Consider the following 16,825-nt stretch of genomic DNA (forward strand, 5'->3'; position numbering starts at 1 on the left):
TGTTTGAACCACAGGAATATATTGCCTATTCCAAAGACTAGTTTAAATTTTGATTAAAAAAAATAAGTTTGATTCTCTGGGACCTCCCTGGTGGCGCAGTGGTTAAGAATCCACCTGCCAATGCAGGGGACACAGGGTCCAAGCCCTGGTCTGGGAAGATCCCACATGCCGCAGAACAACTAAGCCCGTGCTCCACAACTACTGAGCCTGCGCTCTAGAGTCCGCAAGAAACAGCTACTGAGCCCGCGTGCCACAACTACTGAAGCCCACATGCCACAACTACTGAAGCCCATATGCCTAGAGCCTGTGCTCCGCAACAAGAGAAGCCACCACAATGAGAAGCCCGTGCGCCCGTAAGGAAGAGTAGTCCCCACTCACTGCAACTAGAGAAAGCCCATGCGCATCAACGAAAACCCAACGCAGCCAAAAATAAATAAATAAATTTAAAAATCATCTTTAAAAAAAAAGTTTGATTCTCAATGTGACTATGCTTTACTGAAAATAAGAATTCATAAACTAAACTTTTAAGCCCACATGAGGAGTTATGAAGGAGATAAAAAGAAAGTCTGAACTTCTGAGATATCTTTTCAAAGGGAGATTCTTGTGGTGCTTCTACTGTTTTTAGTGAAGATATTAATTTAATCAGTATTTTCATACTAGAAAACATAATACATAATCTCTTTAAAGTCATCAATATCAAAATCTACTACTTTGACAACAGGTATGAAAAATAACTCAAACCAAGTAAAAGTTAAATCTCATAGCAAATATTTAGGCTTCCAAATTATTTTAGAATTTTATCGTAAGTTACCAGTTTGCTATAACTCGTATCACTAAGATAATCTTTCCATAATGAAATATAAAGTGAAAAACCTTAATGTCACTAAGACCACAGTACAATTACATATTAAATGGTCTACAGTCCTCTCCTAATTCCTAAAGGAAGCAACATTATTATCATTTTTTAAATGATAATAAATTATCAAAATTTTGAAAACAAATTTTAAAATCCTACCATGTAAAATACTTACAGTGCTTTATCTTTTAGGTCAACATTTCCTTCTTCTGTACAACTACTCTCAGCATTATTCACCTCACACAATGCTCTAATTCCACCTTCTGATGAAGGCAAATATGAAGTGCTTGATTCTGAAGTCTCAGTTGCTACTGATACGGCATCTTGTTGACTACTACGGAAATGAAAATATATCAGGGGAAAAGAACTCTTAGTAATGCACATTTTATACTAATTATTTAAAAGATTTTTTTAAAATATACAAAGCCAAAACTCTGGAAGATGATCCTTCATATCACGGAATAATCAAAATGGATATTTTGGTTTCTCTATGATCCTCCTTGCACCATGTTATTAAAACACTGTATCTTAGGAGATAATAACAGTCACAAATGAACAGGGAAAGTGCTCAAGAAGTCACAAAATGAAAAACTCATAACTACATGGGGTTCACAAATCAAATGTATGTGTAAAATCATAGTAATGTTTAGGAATTATCTTTCATTAAAATTTTGTATTGGCAGTCTTTGCTTTGCATGGTACTGTGTTACTCAAGAGGCATGGAAATCGAAGACACAGCTGCAACATGCACAAGTTGCAGTTAATGCTGTAGCGTGCAAAGAGAGGACTGCTGCATTAGGAAATACTTCAACTAACAATAATATAAATGATGGCCATGTACTAACGAGCACTCAGTTTCAACGCAAATTCACATTCAGCCATGCTTTGTTTTTTTGTTCTTTTTTTTCTACTGGGTGTTTGTCTTTTCCCAGCGCTCTTTCTATATTCTTTTTTGGCTAGATGTTACATATAAAACCTCCCAATCAATAGCTTGCCTTTTACTTTCTTCATGGAGCCTTTTGTCAACAGAAGTATTTAATTTTACTGCAGTTGAATTTATCAATTTCATCCTTTAAAGTTTGTGCTTTTTATGTCTTAAGAAATCCTTGACATCACAAAACTATTTTTCTACATTTTCTCCTAAAAGTTTTAAAGATTTGCTTTATATATGTAGCCTTTAATCTATGAGGAGGTTAGTGCATAGGGTAAAATAGGGATCTACTATTATCTTTTTCATATCTAAGCACCATTTAATGAATGGTTAATTCAGTCTTTCCCACTAATTTCTAATGCTACCTCTGCCATCTAAATGATGCCTAAATTTCTCTTCCTAGATTCTACATCCAATTTTCCTCTCAGTCAATTTGTCTGGCCTTTTCCAGTACCACACTCTTTTAATTACTCTAGCTTTAGAATAAGAATCAGCTCACTGTTTTACAAAACCAACTGGTATTTTAACAGTCATTACAGGGTAGCTTTCCCCCCTAAAAAAGTCATCAGTATTGTTTTGTGCATAGTCTATGAAATTAGTTGTGTCTCTGAGGTCAGAATTTAGAGGTCTGTCACCCAGCAAGTTAAGGGCCTGAGGTCTATGGCTTGGCTTCAAAGAAATTATTAATCTTCTGTATTGTATGAATAAATTGGCACAGGTGCATATAGGTATTTTTCTACATGAGAATAAATGGTTTTCATCAAAATTTTCAGAAGAGGGTACATGCCAACCAATGGAACAGAACAGACCCATGCACCCAGTCAAATGATCTTTGACAGGGTGCCAAAACTACACAATATGAAAAGGATAATCTCTTCAGCAAATGATGCTGGGAAAGCTAGATATCCATAAGCAAAAAAAGAGAAACTGGACCTTTACCTTATACCATACACAAAAATCAACTCAAAATGGAATAAAGATTTAAAGGTAACACCTTTTATTTTTTTCTTTTTCAGCCATGCCACGTGGCTTGTGGGATCTTAGTTCCCCAACCAGGGATTGAACCCAGGCCCACCGCATTAAAGGTAACGCCTTAAAGTATAAAATTCCTAAAGGAAAACATGGGGGAAAGCTTCATAAGATTGGTATTGGTAATAATTTCTTGGACATGACACAAAAGGCACAGGCAGGAAAAGTAAAAATAGACAAGTGGGACTATATCAAACCAAAAACCTTCTGTACAGCAAAGGAAACAATCAAGAGTCAAAAGGCAACCTATGAAATGGGAGAAAAGATTTGTAAACCATATAATGGATAAGGGCTTAATATCCAAAATATAAAAGGAACTCCTAGAACTCAGTAACAGAAAAACAAATAACTCAATTAAAAAACTGGAAAAGGAATTGAATAGACATTTCTCCACAAGAAGACATACAAATGGCCAACAAGTAATATTTAAAGATGCTCAAGGGACTTCCCTGGTGGCGCAATGGTTAAGAATCCGCCTGCCAATGCAGGGGACACGAGTTTGAGCCCTGGTCCAGGAAGATCCCACGTGCCGTGGAGCAACTAAGCCCGTGTGCCACAACTACTGAGCCTGTGCTCTAGAGCCTGCAAGCCATAACTGCTGAGCCCACATGCCGCAGCTACTGAAGCCCACACACCTAGGGTCCATGTTCTGCAACAAGAGAAGCCACTGCAATGAGAAGCCCGCACACAACGAAGAGTAGCTCCCACTCGCCGCAACTAAAAAAAGCCCGCGTGCAGCAATGAAGACCCAACGCAGCCAAAAGGAAGTAAATAAATAAATAATAAAATAAAATAAAGACGCTCAACATCACAATCATCAGGGAAATGCAAATCAAAACCACAGTGAGGTATCACCTCACACCTGTTAGGAACTGTTATATTATACTAACATTACTTTTTAAAAATATATATGTAATTAAAAATATGTATTAATTAAAATATATATATTAATTTTTTAGAAAAACAGAAAATAATAAATGCTGGCAAGAGTATGGAAAAACTGGAATTCTTATGAACTGTGGGTAGGAATGTAAAATGCAGCCACAACGAAAAACAGTATGGAGGCTCTTCAAAAAATTTAAAACGGAATTATCATATGATCCAGCAATTTCCCTTCTGGGTATCTACCCATAAGAACTGAAAACAGGGTCTCAAAGAAATATCTTCAGTTCCATGTTTACTGCAGCATTATTCATAATAGCCAAGAGATGGAAACCACCTAAATGTCCATTGACAGATAAATGAATAAATAAAATGTGCTATATAATTACAATGGAATATTATTCGACCATAAAAACAGAAATCCTTCATATGCTACAACATGGATGAACTTTGAAAACATCATACTAGGTGAAATAAGCCACTCATAGAAGGATAAATATTTATGATTCCACTTACATGAAGTATCTAAAGTAACCAAGCTCATAGAAAGTAGAATGGTGGTTACCAGGGGCTGGGGTAAGGAGGAAATAAAGAGTTACTGTTCAAAAGATATAGAGTTTCAGTCATGCAAGATGAAAATGTTCTAGAGATTTGCTGTACAACACTGTGCTCATAGTTAACAACACTGTACATTTTAAAAACTCGTAAGAAGAGCAGATCTCATGTTATGTGTTTTTTACCACAAGTAAAAACAAACAAACAAAAAAACCTCAGCAGGATACATCACATTCAAATTGCTGAAAACCAAAAATCAAGAGAAAATCTTTATAGAAAATGATAAACCCATGCAAACATTAACCACAAGAAAACTGTAGTGGCAAAGCAATCATCAGAACAAAGAGCAATACCAGAATGATATCACACAAATGGTAAAAGGGTGATTTCACCAAGAAGATACAACAATCCTAGATATGTATACACCTAACAAAAGAGCTTCAAAAGACATGAAGAAAAACAAATAGAACTGAAAAGAGAAATAAGCAAATTCACAATTACAGGTGGAGATTTCCCACTCCTTTGGTACTGATAGAAGATGTAGACAAAGTGAGTAAAGATACATAAAATACCTTGGTGAAAGAGCAGGGTCAGTTCTTTTCTCAGCCTTTTCATTAGAGGATAGATCCACAATGTCATCTGTGTTCTGTACACAGGGAAGCTTTTGTTCCTTATGGCTTTCATCTTCATTTATCTCAGGACTTAAAGACAGGCATTTATCTATTAATACAAAATGCATATTATTATAAAAATGATAGCAAAAACATATATATTTAAAGCACAAAGGAATTTACATATAACACTGTCATGTAATGATTAAGAAATTATCCCAAAGTCCAATTTCTTACAAGTTGAGCTATTCTGCTTTATATGTAATGTCTTTACTAGTAAGCCACAAAGAGCATATTATGATGCTTATAAATCACACTATGCTATCTATCAGGATTCACTTATTAAAATCTTATTGGTGAAGTTGAACCACATAAAACTTAAATTCTACAGAAAGGTTGTTCTGATCTGTTACTATTTTTTCTCCTCTTTTTACTTGGTTATCTGCTTTAAGTAATCTATATGTGAATTCTTCAAGAAAGAGACCGCGACTTCCCTAAACTCTTAGCTCTCATTCCCTAGTGACTCACAAGTGTCAAAATGTCTGTATTCTAGGGAGCTTTAAAAAAGAAAAATGAGGGCTTCCCTGGTGGCGCAGCGGTTGGGGGTCCGCCTGCCGATGCAGGGGACATGGGTTCATGCCCCGGTCCGGGAGGATCCCACATGCCGCAGAGCGGCTGGGCCCGTGAGCCATGGCCGCTGAGCCTGCATGTCCGGAGCCTGTGCTCCGCAATGGGAGAGGCCACAGCAGTGAGAGGCCCGTGTACCGCAAAAAAAAAAAAAAAAAAGAAAGAAAAATGAGAGGAATACTTATTCTAGTACCTTTTATACAAATTAAACAACTTATTTTGGGTTCATAGAGGTGCTCTGTAGAGGCAGAACATGAAAACCTGTGATTTATTAACAAACACAATACATGTTTAATTATATGCACGTGACTTAGAATAATTGTTAATGTGAACACATAGGAGGTAACACATCTCAGAGACAAACTTGAGAGAAATATCTCCCCATTTCACTCTTTTTTTAATAAACGTTTTTTCTTTAAATTAAAAGTAAAAGGGTTTAACCCAGTACCAGGAATACAGAACCAATTAATAAGCATTATTAGTTGCTACTATCCAGAAGAAAAGTAGTTAAGTTATACATCATATTAGTGTACATGTCTTCACAAGTAATATAGGGGCTATTAACATATGTAATACACTTACTTTTGTGGTTTTCTCCTTTAGAAGAGCCTGGCTGAACAGTGGCATTTCCTGAAAGATTTACCTCTTGTTCACTACTTTCATCCTGATTCTTTCTTCTCCTTTTCTTTTGATTTATATCTTGTTCTAATGCATTCTGTTCTGAATCCTGTCCTGATAAAGTCAGAGACTGTTCTTCTTCTTCAACTGTCTGAGCATCCTTTTGAGATCCTTCTGTGTCTGAAATTCTAGTGCTCACAGACTCATCTGGATTATCATTCACTCTTTCACTGGAGACTTTTTTCACTTAAAGTAAGAGAAATTGTTATAAATATAAAAACAGCCTACAGAAAAATTCTTAAAGGTGGAGAAGATAAACACGTAAGGATGTCTGAGCGAAAATTTAAAGACAACCTAAACTGTTCAATAGAGAATGACTAAATAAGTTATAATACATTTATGCTATAGAAATCCACGCAGCAAATAACAATGAGGTAGGTTTGTACGTAGTCATGTACAAGATTTCAAAAAATATTGTTGCCTTAAAAAAAAAATCAAGTTGCAGAACAATATATACAGTATTACCACACTTTTATTTTAAGAAAAACAATTACATATACTCTAAGACACATACACATTTATAGGCATAGAAAAGAGTTTACTAACAATCATCCCTAAGAAAGCTAAGACTTTGAGGGCAGGGTACAAGAGAGAGTTCAAGTATTTTATTTTCTGTATCCTTTGTTTTTCAATGAACAACCTTATTAACAAATATTTTTAAACAATTTCTAGTGCCTTTTTTTGAAGGCATATTAATAGTTAACTGTATCAAAAGATGAAAATAATGAATTACATTTTAAAAAACAAAAATAATAAAATGTTACTTGTTTTTATTCAAAAAAAGTCAAAACAAGATTTTAAAACTAAGAAAATATGCTGGATTTATTCTTTATCAGAATAATAATCAGCAATTTTTAAATTCTGAGACTTGTAACAAAGTACCTGAAAAGTTCTCACATTAAATAAGATACAGTGAGTTACTTATGCTATCACTGTAACATAGTAACCACAAGATTAGTGATAGATTAATATATCTATTTTAATTTCCCAGGGCTATGTAAGTTAAAAAAATGACTAAAGAATGAAATAACTTTGCAGTTATCAATACTACTTTTAAAAAGATAGGGGCACTACGCTCTAGAAAAAGAAGTTCTATATTGGCTCTGTGCAGAAGGAGTTAACAAAGCAGACCTCACTGCTCTCCTTTGAAAGACCTGCTTAAAAGGTTGGCCCTCAGCTTCCCTGGTGGCGCAGTGGTTGGGAGTCCGCCTGCCGATGCAGGGGACATGGGTTCGTGCCCCGGTCCGGGAGGATCCCACTTGTCGCGGAGCGGCTGGGCCCGTGAGCCATGGCCGCTGAGCCTGCGCATCTGGAGCCTGTGCTCCGCAATGGGAGAAGCCATAGCAGTGAGAGGCCCGCGTACCGCAAAAAAAAAAAAAAAATTGTTTAAAAAGGTTGGCCCTTGGGCTGCGTCTGGAAACTTGGGTTTGGGGAGAGTTCCCACCAGCCTAACTGACAAAAGTGGCTCGCTGTACCTAAATTGTTTAAATAAACAATGTGGTTTATGCTGAACAAATGCTTTCCTTTTGGGAGTTTTGAATTCTGGTACATTCCAGGAAGAAGGTGTCTACATGACCAACCTCTAATAAAAATCTTGGGTGCTGAGTTTCTAACAAGCTTCCCTGGTAGACAGCTTTTTACATACCTCATTCCTACTTGTTGTTGGGGAATTAAGCACATCCTGTGTGCCTCTACTGGGAGAGGACTCTTGGAAGCTTTACTTCTTTTCCCTAGACATTGACCTATGTGCCTTTCCCTTTGCCAATTTTGCTCTGTATACTTTCATTGTAATAAATCTCGGTGTCTGTACAACTATATGCTGAATCCCGTGAGTCCTAGCAAATAATTGAACCTGGGGGTGCTCTTGGGGTCCCCCTACACAGGCTCTCACAGTCCTAGCTTGAGTCCTGCCTCTACCACTACTAACACTGTGAGACCTTAGGAAAAAATGACTTAGGATCTCTGAGGTTATTTCTGGGTTATTAAAACAAAAGGAAAGGGGCTGGAATGTATAACTAATATATAAGGTTCCCTGTAGTTCAAAGATTCTTTAAATTATGTGATTATAGCTAAACATTGTCCTCAGATCAGAATTCAAATAGTTAAGAAAATATAAGCCTAAAAATAGAAATACTCACATATGAACAATTTCCTACCTGGTACAAGTCAACATTAACCCTCAGAAATAAGGTGTGCTCAAACAATACAGTTGAGTCACAAGCCCAAAGTATTAGAGTTCCATTTTTTTTTTTTTTAGACTTTTGTGCCAGATTTGTTTTACAGAGAAAAATGATAATAAGTAACCAAACATGACACCCCAATATTCTGATGCTCCTTTATTAGCTATAACTATGCCCTCAATGCAAGAAAGATGTTAAATAGCCTAGCCATCCAATTATAAAATGTAAAAGGGAGCTGCTGTTTGGGGCCAGATAACTAGAATATTGAAGAAAAATCAGTTCCCTCCAATCGGATGTCCTGATGATCTCAACTACCTGAACTACATATGAACACCCTAAGACTTGAGGGACAATATTGCAAGCCTATTATTATTAAGTAAAATAACACACTTTCTTTTAAATAAATACCTTTTACATTTTTCCGTGATTTAGAGGACTTCTTCTCCTTTAAAGTCTGATTTTTAACAGATTTTTGTTTTCTTTTCTCTTCTTCAGCAAGAACTTTCTGAAGCAAATGAGCAAAAAAATCGAAGTCAAAAGGGCGCTTTTCCTCTGTTTAAAAAAAAAAAAGAAACTTCAAGTTTTTATTTTAAAAAAAGGAAAAGAGCTTTCAAGTTTTAATTTTTCTTAAGTGTAATACCAAAAGCGAATGGGCTTAGCAGCAGAATGGACAAAGAACTCTAATCACTATAGTACAGTCACACAACAGAAGATCACTGAGCAATAAAAAGGAACAAACTATATTAGTTTAAAAAATAAAGAAAAGGAACTACTGATACAAGCAATAATATTGGTGAATCTCAAAAACATGCTGAGTGAAAGAAGCCAAACACAAATGAGTATATACTGTATGATTCTATGAATAAGACGTTCTAGAACAAGATAAACTAACCTATGATGATTCAAATGAAAATAGTAGTTGCCTGGGTCAGGATTAGGAGTGGAGATTGACTAGAAAGGGAAAGAAGTGGCCTCGCTGGAGTGATGAAAATGTTCCATGGCTTGTTTTGTGTGGTGGTTACACAGGTGTACTCTTTGTCAAAACTCAAACTATAAATTGCACTGTCCATAATTATAAATACACTTTTTTAAAAGGCTAGGATGATTAAGAAGTCTGCAAAAGCCTATCCACCACTTTATGTCCTCACTTTATTACAACTCTTTCACTATTAACTCTTACTCTTCCAAATATCAGCGAAGAGGATAGTAAATGAGTATTGATCAGGACCACTCTCACTAAATACCTATTAACAGTATTATATCAGAAAGAGTCATCTATGAACAAACCAAAATGAATCCACTCCAGGAGTCAATCCTTGCCTCAGCTGTGTCTACAAATACAGTGAATACAGAGAAGTGAATACAGGGAAAATGGTGCTCCAAGACTGTTTTGATTACAAGATGGCCTCAGAAAAAGAGGTATATACCAAAACAAAAGTAAATTAGCCTCAGGAAACTAAGCCCAAACCTGAGATTCTTGAAAGCCCTATTTTATTGTGGATCCAGCTTTTCATCTGTTCTGACCTTCCACACAAATGATTCTGAAAACCACAGCACTAAAATAATCCATAAAGTTCTCAGAGGAATTAAAATATAAGTTCTAAAAAATACCATTTGGGTTTTTTTGTGTTTGTGTTTTAACAATTTCCACTACAAAGCATCAAACAGTGAATTTTAAAGGTTCTATTATAATGGTTTTAACAATGGCTCCACACCCCATAAACTGTTTATAGATTTATGGACTCTTTTCTGATTATAATGCATTAAACATAACGAAAAGTTTCAAGACCACTTCTCTAAAATGGAGAGGGTTGAGGACTAAAATATTCCAGATGTTCCAGAAGCCATTCCTAGAAGTGGTTTTCCTGAGGACTCAATACCACATTTGTAAGGTATAGGGTCCACTCATCCACCTTTGTGTCTACTCATAAAATAAATGTACATGCTATACAATCTAAGTACTTCTCTTTAGAATTTTTTTCTAAGATTAGCACTATGGCAAATGAACACTGAATACACCTATTAATCATGAAACGTCGGTAATTATATTCCAAACAAAGAATACAGGAACTACGCTAAATAGTACATTTAACTCTGTTTTTCTTTACAGATCCCTTGATGTAGTTCTCTGGACTTAAAAAGAAACAACGTTCATTTTAATAAGGCTATTAGTTAAAAGCTGAAAGTTATACATCATTTCTTCAAATCAGGTCTAAATTCAAACGTCACCTCTTCAGGCACTTCCTGGTGGCACAGTGGTTAAGAATCTGCCTGCCAATGCAGGGGACACAGGTTCGAGCCCTGGTCCGGGAAGATCCCACATGCTGCGGAGCAGCTAAGCCCGTGCGCCACAACTACTGAGCCTGTGCTCTAGAACCCACGAGCCACAACTACTGAGCCTGCGAGCCACAACTACTGAAGCCCATGCGCCTAGAGCCCATGCTCCGCAACAAGAGAAGCGACGGCAGTGAGACGCCAGCACACTGCAACAAAGAGTAGCCCCCACTCGCCGCAACTAGAGAAAAGCCCGTGAGCAGCATCGAAGACCCAATGCAGCCAAAAATAAATAAATAAAACAAATAGATTTATTTCAAAAAAAAATCACGTCTTCAGACAGAACTTCCCTTAATACCCAATCTAAACACCCACCCCCTAACTCCCTCTTTTTTCTTCTTAGAAATTAATCACTATCTGAAATTATCTTGCTTACCAATTATATTCCTCCTCCACCCAATTAGACTTAAGGCTCTAAAAGCAGGATTCTCCATCTGCCCTGTTCACCATGATATCCTCAATGCCAACAACAGTGACTAGCACACAGCAGGTGGTCTGTATTACTGACTGAATGACAGACTTACCACAGTAGGTAAGGAATCATCTATAGTGTAATATCTTCCAGAAACAATTAACCTCTTCTTCAGTACAATTCCCCCAGAATAAAGAGCACTTAGAAATAGTATCTTCAGTCTCCCTAATTTCTTGGACTCAGAACTCTGCTTACTTGCTTCTTGATGTTTTAGCTATTCCCTTGCCTATAGATCTATATGAACTGCCAGACCTGAACTGCTAAAGAGAAAAATTTCCAGTCTTACTCTTCCTATGACAATATAGGGATGAAACAAATCTAAAACACACTGGAACCAAAGACAAAACATTGGTCATTTTTTAGAATCTCCAAATGATTCCTTGTGAAAGAGGTCTTAATACTTACGGAATGCTTTGTCTATTCTCCATCCATTTGTTTTCTCTTCACGTTTAAATTTATTCTGTTAACAAAACAAAACAAAAACTCTTTGGTAATTTTCTCCCATTAAACAAGTGCAGATTATGTCTTAAAAAAAGCATCAAAATAAAATTCTTATAATAACATATGATTCTCTAATAAATAATACGTCTTTGCTAATAGGCGAGTTACTTAAACCCTTAGCTTTTAAAAAATAGAAATGAAAGATTTATACTGAGCTCTGTGCTCCTCCTTATGATCAATAACATGAATTAGCAATGAAAACTGGATTTACAGAGGATAGAAAAAAAAATAAAGTCAACTAGCGTGGAAACAGATCAAACAGTAATCAATTAAGCTAACCAGTATTAACTCTTTAAAAACTAGTATATTCATATCAGGTTAAACCTCTTACATTATTATTCTGTTTTTAATGGCATGGAGGGGAAACTGTAAAGAAACAACTAACCAAAATTTTGAAGCAGGCCAAGTTTATGTTTAGAAACTTCTTTATATTAAGAACATTTCCTCATGCTTTTCTGAGCACCAAAGAGCCCCATTCCCAATTCCACTCCAGATTACCTCCTTTAAGATGGAGATGGTTAAGGTTTAGGGTTCAATGCATCCTAAGGTCATTAGAAAGTCTGAGGGCATACACATACACAAACACACCCTGCAGGAGGGAACGATCAGCCAATCTCTCCCTTCTACAGATCAGTGGTCTGAAAGCTTTTATTAAAAATACAAAAATTGTTTTATTGAAAAAAAAGAAAAATCACACAAAATAAAGAACCTCTTCATGGCCCCGTTCTTCCCTCCAAAAGAAACTACCCACTAACCTGACTTTATATTTTTTTATTAATTAATTAATTAATTAATTTATTTATTGGCTGTGTTGGGTCTTTGTTGCTGCACGCAGGCTTTTTCTAGTTGCGGCGAGTGGGGGCTACTCTTCGCTGCAGTGCACAGGCTTCTCCTTGCGGTGGCTTCTTTTGTCGCGGAGCACAGGCTCTAGGCGCTCCAGCTTCAGTAGTTGCAGCACGTGGGCTCAGTAGTTGTGGCTCACAGGCTCTAGAGCACAGCCTCAGTAGTTGTGGCACACAGGCTTACTTGCTCCATAGCATGTGGGATCTTCCCAGACCAGGGATCAAACCAGGGACACAGTCCCCTGCATTGGCAGGTGGATTCTTAACCACTGCGCCACCAGGGAAGTCCTAATCTGACTTTAAAGCAATCACTTTCTTACATTTCCTCACTGTTTATCATCCAAGCGTACATCCTTAAGCTCTATAATTTAGCCTTTCCTATTTTTTTAAAACTTCATGTGACTAACATCTTTCAACCTACAGATTATCCCTCTATTCCATTCTTTATTTTTCCTCATAAAACTTATTACCAAGTAGTATAGAAGTTTTCAAGGAAGATTATCTTTCTCCCTTAAAAGATCATATTATTCTTTAAACATTTCCTCAAAAGTTAACAAAAGTCAGGTCCACATGTAACAAAAGTCACATAAAAAGTGACAGACTACAATTACTAAATTAAACATCCTGAGAGAAATAACAGTAGGCTTTAGGCATTATTCAATTCTAAAACATTGCTACATCATATTTTACTTCATTGAGAATATAATCCAGAACAAGTTAAAATATTTTTGAAGAATGTATTGATGTTCATCATTTTTTTTTTCTGGCCACCCCACACAGCTTGTGAGATCTTAGTTCCTGGACCAGGGATCAAATCCAGGCCCTAGCAGTGAAAGTGCAGAATTCTAACCAGTGGACCACCAGGGAATTCCCGGATATTAATCATTGAATTCATAGGCAGGAACCACTGTAGGCAAAATTCCACAATTATAAAATAAATCCCATAATTTCCATCTCTGGCCCTGACAAAAACTGGTAACGAGCTTTTTCCACATATCCAACCCAACGTAAATAATTTTAACACCAAACAAAATAAATGCATCAACTATTTTCAAGCACTAGACAATAGGCAGAGCAAGACTACAATCCCACAATCCCAGAGAGAAGGGAAACACAAAAGATGTACCAACGTTCACACTGGCTGTCTGCCTGGGCTAAATTTCCTAACCAATGAAAGAGAGAAAAAGGCCAAATAGAGAACAGAGATCCTACTGAGCTGAGGAAGTAGATAATCTTTAGGGGCAGGGTTCTACAGAGAAGAGAGCTATTTAAAGAGGAGTCTCACAAGCCTGGTAGCAGTATCCCATAGGCTGTTGGTCTGGGTTCCATATGCCCAGAGCATAAGCTCTAGTGGAGAACAGCTACTTCAGGGACAGAAGCAAAAAGACAATACTAGAGGTCACGTAACATAGTGAGATGACAGGGTTCTTCCCACATGAATGGAAAGATTTTGTTAACATCCAAACATTCACCTCAGACACCAGAACAACCACCACTTAGAGACAGGGATCACACCCTAGAGTGGCCTTTCTCAATTGAGGTTCTAGCATGAGAATTAAGCCCTAATGCCCTAAGGGATATACTACATGTAATGAATCACCTTCTTTCCTGTACACCTAGAATGGTGTAATATGACCACCCTTAGAAAAAATTAGAAAACAGTAACACAAATTAATTTCTGTAGTTCAGATGAGAAACCTAGAGTAAGGACCAGTCTTAATAAAGCCTAAAATCAAGCCTTGGGAAGAAGAAGGAGAGTTGGCAATATATTAACTGCCTTCTAGAACTAAACACTCTTTAAAGGAAAAAAATACAAAATAAAAACAAACGTAATCCAGACACTGTGCAACATATCCACAATGTCCAACATGCAACTGAAAAAAAAAATTCACAGACATGAGAAAAGACAGGAAAATGTGATGCAGTCAAGGAAATGAAGAGTCAACAGAAACAGATCCCAATATGACCCTGATGTTGAAATTAGCAGACGAGAAAGTTAAAGCACCTGTTATATGTTCAAGGATTTGAAGGAAAATATGGAATGAGCAGATACAGAAATCTTAGCAGAGGAATGGAAACTAAGAAAAATAACCAAGGTGAAATCACAGAAATGAAAGGTATAATATCAGAAATGAAACATTCACTGAATGGGCTTAACAGCAGACTGAAGATAGCAGAAGACAGGATCAGTGAACTTATAAACATGATACCAGAAACTAACCAAACTGAAATAAAGAAAAAAGACTGGGAAAAAAAATGGACAGAGCTTTGGTAATCTGTAGTACAATGTCATGCAAACTAACACAGGTAAGCGGAGTACTAGAAGCAGGGAACAAAGCAGAAAAAACATTTTAAAAAACAACTCTTGGGCAAATCATAAACAAACTGCTGAACACCAAAGTTAAAGAAAAAATCTTGAAAGCAGTCATAGAAAAGCAATTCATATATATGTATAACTGAATCACTCTGCTGTACAGCAGAAATTAACACAACACTGCAAATCACCTATACTTGAATAAAATAAATTGAAAAAAAAAAGAAAACCGGGCTTCCCCGGTGGCGCAGTGGTTGAGAGTCCACCTGCTGATGCAGGGGACACAGGTTCGTGCCCCGGTCCGGGAGGATCCCACATGCGTCAGAGCGGCTGGGCCCGTGAGCCATGGCCGCTGAGCCTGCGCATCCAGAGCCTGTGCTCCGCAACAGGAGAGGCCGCGGCAGTGAGAGGCCCGCGTACCGCAAAAAAAAAAAAAAAAAGAAAACCTTAAAAACAAAAAAGAAAAGCAATTCATGACATGAATGACATGAGTGATGGCTGACTTTTCATCAGAAACACTGGAGGCCAGTGGACAATGGAATGACATTTTAAAAGCACTGAAAGGAAAAACTATCCAACCAGACTTGTATACCTAGCAAAAATGAGACTCAAAAAAGTCTTTCAGAAAAATGAAAGCTGAAAGAATTTTTCAACAACAGATAGGGTATTCAGAACTACAAGGAGTGAAAAGCATCAGAAATGGTAAACATGTGGCTAAATATTAAAGACTACAGTTGATTCTTGAACAACCAACCTAACTTTGAACTGTGTGGATCCACTTAAATATGTGAATTTTTTTCAATAGTAAATACTACAGTACTACACAATCCGAGTTTGGCTGAATCCATGGATACGTAACTGCAGATACAGAGGAATCGCAGATATGAAAGGCCAACTATAAGTTATACTCAGATTTTTCACTGCAAGGAGGATCGACACTCCTAACCCCTGCATTATTCAAGGGTTAACTGTAGTTTCTTTAATCTACTAAATTTCCGTTAAAAACAAAAGACTCTCTAAGCTAAAATAAGTTCATGGGTAGTGGGGTTTATAAGCAGAAGTAAAACATGTAATAGAATGAAGGATGGAAGGTAAATAGAATTCTTCTTCTAAGAGGATATTATGTAAAGAGTAAAAAGGTACAACAAATAAAATACTAAAAAAATTTGATTAACCCCATTTAAAGCAGGAAAAGATGAGTAAAAAACAGATGGAATGAATGGGAAATAGTGAGATGGTAGACTTAAACAGAGCCATATCAATTATCACATTAAACATAAATGAACTAAGTTGTTAACAGAAATGTAAAACAGACATTTTGTTTTATTTTTATCGGGGGCAACATAAGAATACAATGAACATTTCCTGTAGATACAATGAACCTATCTACAAAACAGAAACAGACTCATAGACATAGAGAACAGACTTGTGGTTGCCTGGGGGGTTGGAGGGTGGGGAGAGGGATGGACTAGGAGTCTGCGGTTGGTAGATGCAAACTATTACATTTAGAATGGATAAACAACAAGGTCCTACTGTGTAGCACAGGGATCTATATTCAATATCCTGTGATAATAAACCATAATGGAAAAGAATGTAAAAAAAGAATGTCTCTATGTGTATAACTGAGTCACTGCTGTACACCAAAGATTGGCACAGCATTGTAAATCAACTATACTTTAATTTAAAAAATAAAAATAAATGATCTGTGCCAAAAAAGAAAAGAAAAGGAAAGGAAAAAAATGGATCAATCTAAAGAGAGAAACACAAATCTGTAATTGTGGTTAGATGTGTCAACTCTTCTCTCAGTAACTGACAGAACTAGATGACCCCACACCCAACAACTGCAGAACATACATTCATTTCAAGTGCACACTGACCAAGGTGAGAGTATGATAGGCTTTACTTATTTATTTTTGGGGGCCATGCGGTGTGTCATGTGGGATCTTACAACCCGACCAGGGATCGAACCCACACCCCCTGCAGTGGAAGTGCAGAATCTTAACCACTGGACCA

At 36.8% G+C, this 16,825-nt stretch overlaps 1 protein-coding gene across 7 annotated transcripts in view; it reads right to left on the reverse strand.

The window, feature by feature from the left end:
* The window catches only part of BDP1 (BDP1 general transcription factor IIIB subunit), an 88,511-nt gene that overhangs the window by 57,308 nt on the left and 14,378 nt on the right, over positions 1-16,825 (reverse strand). For all 7 annotated transcript variants that reach the window (XR_009519000.1, XM_060009343.1, XM_060009342.1 and 4 more), the window contains exons 8-12: positions 11,561-11,615; positions 8,758-8,901; positions 6,074-6,355; positions 4,826-4,973; positions 1,032-1,190 (exon numbers count right to left, since the gene is read on the reverse strand). Coding sequence is in view for 6 of the 7 variants with exons in the window: in XM_060009343.1 (XP_059865326.1) it covers positions 1,032-1,190; positions 4,826-4,973; positions 6,074-6,355; positions 8,758-8,901; positions 11,561-11,615 (788 nt within the window). In the remaining variant the exon portion in view is untranslated. The remainder of the gene's footprint in view (positions 1-1,031; positions 1,191-4,825; positions 4,974-6,073; positions 6,356-8,757; positions 8,902-11,560; positions 11,616-16,825) is intronic.

This window comes from Delphinus delphis, chromosome 3, assembly GCF_949987515.2.
Source record: "Delphinus delphis chromosome 3, mDelDel1.2, whole genome shotgun sequence".
In the NCBI taxonomy this organism is placed as follows: Eukaryota; Metazoa; Chordata; class Mammalia; order Artiodactyla; family Delphinidae; genus Delphinus; species Delphinus delphis.